The sequence below is a fragment of the Acanthaster planci genome, linkage group LG04, assembly GCF_054643075.1.
Source record: "Acanthaster planci isolate LZ-2023a linkage group LG04, COTS_SCS, whole genome shotgun sequence".
NCBI lineage: Eukaryota > Metazoa > Echinodermata > Asteroidea > Valvatida > Acanthasteridae > Acanthaster > Acanthaster planci.
In genome coordinates this window covers 1889528-1901696 of record NC_141780.1, presented here as the reverse complement: position 1 = coordinate 1901696, position 12169 = coordinate 1889528, and the positions used below count along the sequence as shown (strand labels likewise).

The 12169-nt window shown below is 40.6% G+C and overlaps 1 protein-coding gene across 1 annotated transcript; it reads left to right on the top strand.

Moving 5' to 3' along the window:
* The first annotated feature begins 285 nt into the window (after window positions 1-285).
* LOC110986416 (microfibril-associated glycoprotein 4-like) lies at window positions 286-11780 on the top strand. Its single transcript, XM_087135428.1, has 8 exons — window positions 286-328; window positions 3488-3730; window positions 4803-4919; window positions 5402-5523; window positions 8451-8573; window positions 8946-9201; window positions 10514-10639; window positions 11215-11780. Exons 1-8 carry the CDS (start codon window positions 286-288, stop codon window positions 11463-11465), a joined length of 1281 nt encoding a protein of 426 aa, XP_086991554.1. The 3' UTR covers window positions 11466-11780.
* Window positions 11781-12169: the final 389 nt, after the last annotated feature.

Sequence of the window (12169 nt, the reverse complement as noted above, 5' to 3'; positions counted from 1 at the left end):
ATTATGCCAGACTATTCGCTCAAAAATGATCCCATTGGTACTGTGGTCGAAATTTGCATACGAAGGAGCTGTTATCAATATCAAGAAAGCCACCGATCGTGTAAACCTGCGTGCTGTGTATGTATTACTTTCACACAACATCGTAAGTGATCTCAGAGCTTCGAAGGCACTCTGTTTCAAATCCATCTGTTTCTTTTCGCGGTGGATTTTCTGTAATCTGAGGAAGGGGGATTCAGCAAACGTTGTAAGTTGCATCTGCAAGGCGATGAGTCTACAGTCACTAGAATGCGGCCTCTAGCTTTGACCTCACTTGTTGCTGTCACCCTTGGTAAGTCTACATTTTATTTTAGCCTCTCCGATATTGCATAATTTATGGTTAAGTGCCAAAAGGAAGGGAAGAAAAGTTACCTGGACTTGAATAAAATTTAACAGAGAATATCAATTACGCGAAGGTAGTTATGACGTGAAATTAAATCTTTCAAATGACCAAATAATAGCCAGCATTTATTTGTTTATTTATTTATTCCATTTCTTTACTCAGGGTATGCCCAAACAGTTTCAAACTGGTTTCCATTTGGGCCCTGCCATCATAAATTAACACAATAGTTAGAAACTCATGATGAAAGTAAAACGGACAAATACGACAAACATTAATATTTACAAATACCGACCACTACAACATCATACACATGTGAACATTTAAATAATCAAGGCATTAATTAAACACTGATCACGGGATGGGCGAAAACCCCGCACAAAAAACCCCATGGAAAAAAAACACGGGGAAATTCCCCATCCAGCTCCAATGAAAATCGGTAACCAAGTTAACAACTTATTTTCTTCAAGGTAAAAGTATACTGAGGAGTGCACCCACCTTTCCAAAATCTTAGAGACAATTGGTAGTATAGAGATAATTGCTTACACTACATTTGTCTCCTCCCTTGTGATTTGGTGTCACCAGAGCATGTTGCCAGTCTTTGGGATATCTCCCACATGTGACGGAGAGGTTACAAATGTGTTGGACATTTGGTAATACATGGCCATTTTGATCATTTTACACTTAGCTCATCCGGACCTGTTGATTTCCCTAATGACACTGATGATATTTGCTTTCGAACAAATTCTTCTGTAATGTGAGGTATCATGCATTCATCGTCGGAAGGAGTCATGGACAGGAGCATCAGCATTATCGTTTTTTTCCAGGCTCGTACAAGGGATCATTACCACGTTTCCCAATTGTAGAAAAGTGTTCGTTAAATATATCAGCAATGTCAATAGGATCGTCAATGTCTTCTCCATTTGGACAAAGGATGGCAAGACCAAAGCTTTAAACCTCGGCCTTGAGGTCACCTTAAAGCCGGCCTCAAGACCTTCAACCTTAGTTTGGCTGTTGTTTTCGTTGCAGTGGCGGTTGCGAAGTCCGACGAAGTTTCGAAATTTCGTGTTTGGGTGGGCTTTACAGTGTGAAGGTAGCAAATCGTCGTAATACATACTATTTTTTTCACATTGTTTTTACTTCGATATGAACATTCAGCTACAAACATGATCCTCTCCTACTTGTTTTCCCAAATTAAACACACACTGAAAAGCAATCTGCCAGAGTCTCACTCGACAAAAGAGCACAAAACCTTCAAGTACATTTAAATCTAATGGATGCCAGCAATGCTAATTCAGAATTGTAAATGCCGCATTATAAATCGGCCATGAAAGACAAAAAGGATTTTGGTCCTCAATATTTCATGTTTGGAGTCATTATGCTGGGGTAAAATCCATTTGTGTTTGAATAATTTAGCCAAATCAGAAAATTGCAAATTCGAGGATATCTAGTTGTCAGGAGATTTTCATCCGTACACTTCAAACAGTTTCGGATGCTGATTAATTTTCTGACTGCCTTCAATGCTAATTATGACTGACCATCAGACTTCGCACAAGCGCGGATATAAATCACTGCATCTCTATTTTACCTATAAACAAAAACCCAAATAATTATTCTTACACTGATATTCACAAACTACCAAACAATAGGATTTTCAGGTACATTTATAGCCGGCTTCAAAAAATTTCCACTTAACTTCATGGAGCACATGTGCAGTGTACTGCACATTTTATTACGTGTCAAAGACTCTTATTTGTACATGTAGTTGTAAACATTGTTTAATTACGCTCTGATTTATATTTCTTCCACTTCCGTTTGTCACATTGTCTGTCATTTCATATGAAGATCAGATTGATTTTAAAATACTTTTAAATGGCTATTTGCTTCTAATTACTCTAAGGCGCTTCAACCGCTGACTAATTGTCTGGTTTACTTTTTTAAAAAATTGACAGCGTCATTTGTACATAAATTGTAGTCAAGTGAATCTGTCTGCCACTCGATTTCTTTTTGACGTTTAAACATGTACATTTATGCTCAGCTCTGATTTGAATGAATGGTTTCATGACTGACCCATACTTGGCATTATCGGTTTGATCAATTTCTCCGATTGTCGTTCTGTATCGTGTTCCTTTTTGCTGTGTCGTCTCTTTATAAGGCTTACGCCTTTTACCTTTATGCCTTAGTACGCCGCACGTCATCGTTTTCCATTTTGCTTCCTGTACTGATCTACTTTCAAAGTTTCTCTTACTGTAGGCAAAATTTGCCTCCGACTTGACATTTTGTTCTGTTTTTAGGTTTGATTTGAAGCATCCATACATGTTTAATTTGCAAATACGTATAATACGGAAAATTTCTGTTCTACACTATCAAGCCCAAACGTGGGAAATGGCAGACGAAACCTTTGTGTTGTCTGGGGTGGGCTGTTTAATGTTAATGTAATTGTCAATAATTTTCTGTAAAAACATGGGCAATTGTGCCAGTCTAAGGAAAGTGTGTTTGTGTTAATGAGCCTGATACAAGAGAGGTCGACGCTCAATTACTTATACTTCGCCTTTTCTGCCATGATAAATTATAATTTTTCTATACTGTAAAGCAACGCTACTGGAGACAACAGCATAAAATGTTCCTCACGTTGGATAAATTGTAGAAACGCATACTCATATTTCCGAAGCCATATTTTCGTCTATTTTTTCAGGCTGATGTAAAGAGGGGACATGTTTCAGTGCGATAACTGAATATTTCCTGTGATTTTTTGCAATCGTTTTATGGCAATCGGGGGTGTATGTAAGATTTATTTGGACATTTTGTGGTTATGTGAAGCTTCTATAAAACTTAATGTAAGGTGCCATTTATATGAAAAGAAATAAACTTACGTTATTAGGGCCCTAGAGCAACTGACAAAATGTTGTCCAAGAGAGTTGTGGCCTCCATCCCATCACTGTTACAAATAAAGTTTGCCTTCTTTTGCATTTGTATATACATAAATTGCTATGCCTTAAATATGGCAAGTCATCAGGTTGTACAGCAGGACTCACAGAACCCACATAGATTTCTCACGACAACCTTTGACGGGTGTGCTTTTTCTAGTGTGCCTTATCTTTCCATTGCAAGTGACCCTTTGGGTCGTGGTTCTGGGTGAGGAGTGTTACTTTAGCCAAGAGCCAGACCTACGCCAGAATGGACGTCTTCACTGGGTCTTGCCTGGGAGTAAGAGCGATCACTGTCGGTGTACCAGCATCTGGCCGGGTCCCTTGTACACCAAGCCGCTCCAGAGATCACAGGAACCGTTCTACACGGATACTCCAATCTTTACCAGCGACCAGGAGGAGATTCATCACTTCTTTGACTGTCATGGTTTGTATACTAGACCCTATTGTTAAAGTACGAAAATGTAATGTAAACAAAACGAATTTAGCTTTGGTGAGCACTGCTTTTTATTTCTAGAAATAAATCGATGACTAGGCCCAAGGCCCTACGATAAGGTTCCGACTATATTCCAATGACATCTCAATGAAATATCACCCAAGTGAACAGTTCGATATCATTTCGTAGTCTTATTCCGACATCCGGACAGGATTTTTAGTTTCAAAGGTTACCTTGGAGTTTATCTTATCTCATAACAAACAAAAATAGGAAAGAGGAATGGTATAACTGAAAGCCCATCTCCCCCGATCTCCGTCTAGCAAGCTGCCCCGTGCGTTTTGAGAAATTTCCATTTTTAATTGCCATATATGTCTATGTGTTTGTTTGCTGATGATTATTTCTCAACTCTACCACTCATTGTGAACATGCACATTCCAAATTATCAACAAAGTTTAGGACCAACTTCAGATAGTAATTACATTCCACCCGGCAGTAGCACGACGTTTAATACCACACTGTGATTCTCCCGCACTTAATGAAATGAGCATGGCAGACCCCGTGGAGCCAAAATCCTCTGCCGTTCCGAAATCAATTCGCCGAGTCAAATTTGTTCCGTCCGAACAGTTTCTGAAAAGTCATGAATGCGCCGTTTTGGTGTAAGGTTCTGCAGGAGTGTAATATTTATTACAGATATATATCTGACAATCACCCCCACCCCAGTATCACATGATATGTCAGTATCGCCCCTCCCTCTTTTGAAATTGGCCGAGCAAGCCATCACCCCTCCCCCAGTTTCCGGCACAAATTGACGCAACTGCTCTCCACAGCTTACGCGCTTATGCAAGGTTCTTTCTAATAGCCTCAATATTCTGACATAGAACTGATCCAGTCGTTTACTGTCGTTAAACTGTGTCAAGACCGTGTCTTGTTCACGAGGTCTTACTTTAAGATTTGTGCTATTGTAAGCTCTTTGTCTCAGTCATTTTATTTCATTTCCAGGCCCTCCATATTATGTCATTTCCAGAAATAATTTGAATTTTTTCCCCTGTTTGATTTTGTCAAGATCCTTGCAGTTCTAACCCTTGTCAAAACGGAGGAACATGCTCACAATCTGGCGAGTCTTTCTGTTGTCAATGTGCACCCGGATTCAACGGTAATCATTGCGGTCAAAAGCCTCTTGGTAAGTCTCCAGCTAATTTAAAAAGTGTCTACTCATAGTTGCTCTAGCTTATGCATGACCCAAAGTTAATCCACGATGTTGAACATTCACTCCATGGCCTTATTTTACGTGACTACCCGACCAAGTATGAAGCAAATTACCGAAAACGTAGCTGGCCTATATAATGATATCAGCGATATTGTGATGGGACTATTAGAATCCTGAGCATTCTCCTCAAGTCATCGGAAGTATATAACAGAGCTGCAATGGTAGTAAGGCAGATCCATAGTGGGATTGGAACGCGATGCTCAAACATAGTTATGAGCCAGCCATGGACATGGTGCACCCACCGTTTATAAAATATACGTTTACGTAAATGTACTGCTCTGCGTGTTCATGGGTACGTTTTACTTTACTTCTAGGAGCCTCAGGATCATTCCTCCCACAGATCTCGGAGAAAAAAAGGACGGTGTTTTCCACGACAGAATTTTTCTTGCTTTCAGATTGCGAAGTCTTGAATAACCGTGGTATCCGCCAGAGTGGTGTGTACACCATCTACCCGTCGATGTATCCTGACGGCCTGGAGGTCTACTGTGATATGAAGCCTCGCCCATACGGCTGGATTGTAAGTGTGCCTCGATGAATTGGAAGAGGAAGGACATTGAAAAAGAAAAAAAACCCAGTCTTTTCAAAGATTCGTCTGATTCTTGCATAATTAATTGAAGATTTTTTTTGGGGGGGGGGAACTAGTCATGACAAGTGAGGTACTTTTAGTTAAAATGAAACAAAGGTTCAGTCTATGAGAGGTAAAGGGGATCTTGTAAAAGTTGCTTTTTTATTTTATTGCTATAATGCTGGAAGTAATCGTAAACAACCGTTTACTCTGTGCTCGGGTTTTTGCGGGAAATCTTTCTCTACCTTTATCTCGGGACGATTGTTGTTGTGAAGGGCGTGGTTTATAGTTCTTTTTTTAAACTCTGTGAAGAGTCACTGACGTCTCCTGTGTACGCCGTTTTTGCTAATTAATTGAAAAAAAAACGGCCAACTGCAATCACCTCCCATGTAATCCTACCTCTGTTTATGTTAAACAGCCTGAAATATGTCACCTTTACTGTGCCTTGTTACCCTCCGGAGCAGTTACTGAAAGCAAACATAGAACTGCTATAGGGTCAACGCTCACTACCTTTTCCTGTTTTTTTTTCGGATTTATTGGTTTGAGGGTGCCGGGGACATCCAACTAGGAACTTAAACCATTTAGAAGAAAATCTATGTTCAGAAATTGATAATAACGGGATTATAAGACCAGCATCACCACAGTCCCCATGGGAAAAAAACATATATGCAGCGCAGGGTTGGATTTCACTGAAAGGATTTTACTCGTACATCCATATGCAAGACAAAGGCATGAACTGTGTCTTGATGGAAATAATTCTGATGAAAACGAATAAATAGATGTCAAGAGGCAAATTAACTTGACTCTTAATTGAGTGATTTCACCACATCTAAAAAGTGCAAAAGAGCGGAGGCTTTCTTATTTTACCTCTTTGAAAAAAAGAAACAAGTGACTTAATTCCATCCTTGCCCAGGATAAACGGCGACTACTATTACCCGACAGGTTCGACGTATAATTATGAATCGACACAAGGCCCGAGATGAATTGAGACAAAGTTGAACTGTAGCTCATGTGGTTTATTCGGCTGGTTTCGATGTGCGACTCTCTGCCTGAATGCCAGATCTCATTGGGTTTTTATGCATGTAATGGACATTCCAATTTTTCTTGCCTTTTTAGGGACTGCTATTAATCTTTTGATATTCATACCACAAGAATGAACATGTTTGGTTCATTTGGACTGGGGGGTAGGGCAAGGCAAATCAATGAATTGGCCTTTCCTCATGAGGCTGGTGGACTGCCTCAATGTCCCTTACGGTCCAGCCCTGCTTTCTTCCCCAAGTGTACTGTGTGTAGCCTCAAGGCGCTGGGCGAATAATTCCTGTCCGCTGTGTATATGCAGTGCGTGCATCCCGGTTTCCGACGGTCAAGACGGTCTACCGTTCTTATGTGTTGTCTGCACATGGGAGACGTTGAGACACTGGTGGCAGCAGACATACCAGTCCAATATTTCACAGTATTGCGCGTGCTCATAACAATGCGCGCGTGCCAAGAACTGCTAAAAAGAACCAGTATGTTTGCTGCCACCAAGCGTCTCAAAGTTTCCCATTGTCACCACCCGCATTCACGTACAGACTAAGTGTGACGTCACTGTGAACCAGAAAGTGCAGTGCAAACGAATGGAGTACGCGCGTGTTGGTTCACACGTTGGTTCTCGCGCTAATGCCTTTTACACACTAATTGTGCGCGTGACGTATTCACTTCAGCACTCCATAACTGAAGTGCCTCCTCACTCACCCTCATATCCTGCAGCTTGACGCGTACGTGAATTGGCAAAACATATATTCATCGAAGAGATATGTAACGTGCACGGTACCACCTGTCCAGGAGCAAAAGGGAGGTTTAGATGATTACGCAAACGTGAACGCGAACGCGACAATTTTTTTTTTATCGTGCACGGGTGCATGTGCGTCAAATGCCTGTTTGAAAGTTTAGAAGCGTATCCCGCACAGAATGTATATCTTCCAACGAATACTCGACAAAATAATGATCAATCACATCCGGTAAATCTCTCAAAAGAAGTGTAATTAGTCATCTTCAAGCATGAAAAAATTTCCAATTGCATAACTTTTGCACTTTCCAAAGATGTCCATTTCGAAATCAGCGAATGTTCACTGCATAATTTTAAACCTTCCAAAAAAGTTGCAGTTTCTCACGTTTAGATCCAACGGGAACTTTCCAGGTTTTACGTACTTGTCCGAGGTCCATGCGAACTACCCGTACGTGAGAGACAATACGCACAAAGCATATTCTATACCAGTCCGTAACTCGTCAGACAACGCCTGATACGCACAAACACACGTACGTGTATATGATATTTAGTGCACACCGTTTTCTGTATGAGGTTCGTCGTACCGTATCGTATCGTACCGGCGTTGGTGTGTCGTGAATACATGGTGATACGCACTTGCCGTGGGCCCCATACGCGACGCGCGACAAAACAGCGCTGAAATCGCCTTGGCCAAGGCTACCTCAAGGGCATTGCGGTTAAACTAGCGAATACCTAAGTGAGATTTATTACCTGGAATGTGGTTCTACTTCTTGAAGTTCAACTCGTACAACTTAGGCAGCAATTAAAAAATGTGCTATTAAAACATGCCGATAATATAAAGAAGGAAAGGAGGGGTAGAAAGGTGTGAAAATTTATTTGTTAGGTAAATTTCCTTGAAAAGACCCGATAGTCAGACAACTAAACTACTGTCAAGTTCCTAAAAGATTCTAAATTTGCTAAATGTGTAGAAATATGCCATTACAAAAAAGGGACAAGAAAGGTAAAAATTAGTCAAAGAAAAACAAAAGAAATTTTGATTTTCAACATATAGATAATATGTTGTCTTCGGGAAGACAAATTTTTCAACACAAAGCAAATTCTGTGGTCTCAGGTGTTTCAGAAGCGGTTTGACGGGTCGGTCAATTTCATTCGCAACTGGACCGAGTACCGGGACGGATTCGGCGATCTGACGGGCGAGTTCTGGCTGGGAAACGAGAAACTTCGTATAAATGGAGTATAAATGGTTACTACAGATTGATCTGTCATTTGACGATCAGGTCAACTGGATAAACACTACCAGATACCGATGGCCGTTTCGTGTCGAAGGAGACAACTACACCCTGAGGGTGGAGGAACCAGTCGGTACTATTATTTACAATAATGTCTAACCCTTTTAAGGTAGCAGTGGCACCAGGCTGTACATTTTTTTCTGTTGCAAAGGGTCAACCAAAATACTCTCAGCCATTTTCTATCAGGTCCCCGACTAACTCTTACCTATACGTCGTTCTTCCAATTTCAGTTAATCTTTGATTCATATCTGATGACGATCACAGAAAGAAGTCCTACATTTTAATGTACAGGTAATGCCCCCTTGCCATCAAGCCAGACACCACGCCCATTCTCCACCTACGATAAAGACAACGATGGTGAAGACCATCTCAACTGTGCTGCTCTGACGAGAGGAGGTTGGTGGTTTGGCGAGTGCGAGTCTCCGCAGGATTCTTGGGGCAATTTGAACGGCGAATATCTCCTTCCTGAGAATTCGACCGACGGGAATTACAGCAGTATGAGATGGGTTGGTGGGGGTAACTTTGCGTTAGCGCGGAGTAGCGAAATGAAACTGCGTCGCTTCCGTCCGTATGGTAAGTCTAGGTATGCCAAATAACGATACAAAAGCAATCAGATCCCTTTTAGAATATACTTGTTTTCTCACGGGTCTTAAATGTCATGTATGTTCGTCTTACAATACCAATCCTTTAAAATATCAAGTAAATGAAGCTTCTTTTTAGTACCGATATTGACCAAACTGCGAAGGGGTCGCCTCGTTTTATGTGGGGTCTGGGTTATAACGCACAATTTGAGTTTCTCCATTCTACTCCACCATATTAAGCTCCGTACGCACGTTTGATACATGCGTGCATGGACATTTTATGCAACGCAGCGTATAAGCCAATCAGAGTCGTTATTAAGACATTTTCTGTCCGGAAGGTGATGGAGGATGTCGATTGGTCAAATGTTGTCAGCTGAATTAACAGAAAACGGTGTCAATGAGGCGTGTGCTCCTGTGTTATATCAGATCAACTTCAAACAAGTTTAAACCATGGTCTTCAAGTGGTCGGTCAGGTTTGTAGCTCTATGGTCAGACAAAACAAGAATTAAACTTACATGCCAGTATTCAAATCCTGCGAGAACAATAATGGAGGATGGGGGGGGGGTTACTGGACCTCGACTTCAATACAACTGCTTGCAAATGTTATGCTTTCCAGCGAAGGTATATATACGATAGGTACCAGCGAAGCTACTAGCGGCAGACCTAGCTTTTGGTGTTGGGGGAGACAAATTCAAAGGCGAATGGCTTCGGGCTCATTCCGCATGATGTCGGGGAGGGAATGAAATCAAACGTCTCACTCAAGGTAAAAAATAAATCATGGGGGGGGGACGTGTTTCCTGCTCCCCGCTGGATACGCCACTGGATACACGCCCGTCGATTGGTCAAAATTTAGGATCAGCGCAAGGAAGTCTTGGATAAAAGCTAGTTTGGTATTTCAACAGAGCATACCCACTACGAGGCTTTTCGGGCAACTTCGATTCCATCGGCTGCATGGGAATGTTCAACTATTAATGAATGTGTTACCAACCTTGTGTGTTTAATTAAATGGATGTCTGAATATATATGCATGTTTAGATTTAAAGCGATTTATCATAGGATACTCGAGAACATAGGGGACGAAAGTAACCATCCCCTCCCTATAAAATGATTAAAAGCACCTTGTCATGTTGAAGACCAGCAATAATAATTGCTTTAATTCTTAAATAGTGACTGAATCACAAATCTGATTAGAGGCAGCGGGCTGAGTCCATGATAATTGTTAACTGTCCATACATTTATTGAGAGTGAGTTCTTTTTCATGCATCCAAAATGTCCATTCAAGGCATATATTATTTTCCTTTCAGATTGCCATTCCCTGTATAATTTTGATATCACTGCAAGTGGTATGTACACCATCTACCCGTCTAAGTACCGTAGCGGTCTGGAGGTCTACTGTGATATGGACCCTGACTACGGAGGCTGGATTGTAAGTTGGTATCAAATTGACATAGCCACAAAAAAAGGGAATTTCTCTGCAAAGAAACAACATTTCACCATCACAATTACTCCACACTGTATAGACAAAAGTCAGTCATTTGGTTGCAGACATATCCAAAATGATTCGTTTATCTCAGTCAAACATTTAGGTCTAATATCTTCTTTCTTGGCCCAACATGGTAGTCAGCCTGACTAGCATTTATTACTAAGACATTAAGATTTTTTTTCTATAAGTCAGAATGTCTAAGAACTGTTCTGTTCGAATATTTTCCGATGTCTTTCTCCACTCGTTTTGATAGACAAAATGATATGAGTTGTTATCTGGTACATCAGAATATATTACGACCGCTGAAAACGGGTTTGTGTTTTTAAATTTTCTTCCAAATTTGTCTCATTCGATTTTTGGAATTGCTTTTGAATTCGTGCGACCAACAGATGCATATCACAATGCCTGTATGTTCTTTCTCATTATCTACTGTTTTTTAAAACCAAGAATCAATTATTGTCAAATCAGTAAAAATGGATTGTTGGACATCTTTTATGCTTTTCTTTCTAACGTCTGCATCAGGTCCCCTCCCTCCACATCTCAGTGGTCGAAGCTTCTCTACATACGACATGGACAATGATGAGGATACCAATGCTAATTGTGCAGCTGAGCTGAAGGGAGGTTGGTGGCTCGGCACATGCAGTGGTACCTCTGGTGCTCCGTACGGCCTGAATGGGGAATATCAACAAGGTCCAGATGATCGCGGTATAACATGGGATGGATGGGAAGGCCATCGAATAGTCAAATGTGAAATGAAGCTGCGTCGATGTTAGTACCAAAACTGGGGACCCATAATAGAAACCACTTATCAAGCTACACAGTAAAAAAAAAAGTCCGGAAGCAAAGACGCATACTTTTTTATTTAATTTTTTTGAAATTTGTTACCATAAAATTGAATAGAAATCATCCATTGCCGAAAACATGACCATGCACAGCAAACTAGTTTATACGGGAATAATGTTTTTTGGCAAGAAAATCGCAAAACAAGTGATGTAGGGTTCATTGCAATTATTGTATGCTCATTTCATGAAGAGCTAACACAGAATCTGACAGGGAATGGAAAAAAATATGTACATATACTTAATTAAGCAAGGGTGAAATTAATAAATAGAAATCAGATGTTGTCTTGGTATTTCTTTTCTTTCAATCTATATGAGACTTAACTTTGTGTGGTTTGGTCGATGAGATGATCAGTAATAATTTTGTGATATGCAAACTGATACTGAAATCTTTGCAATCAACCGCATTGCGCTCAAGTCGTGGTCGTTAAGTTTGAATACCGCCCTCAGGTGAACGTTTGTGTTAGTTATACGATTCTGACGTGGCTGCACTTCGTACTACGGTGTATTTTGTCACCGACGATGCAATGTTAACTTTAAAAGAAAGTGAAAAGAATACACCTCAGACACAGGAGTTTGTAGTCTGAAAGTTGACCATTTCGTGTTAGATTTTGAAATAAAAAAGAACAGCTTTAATC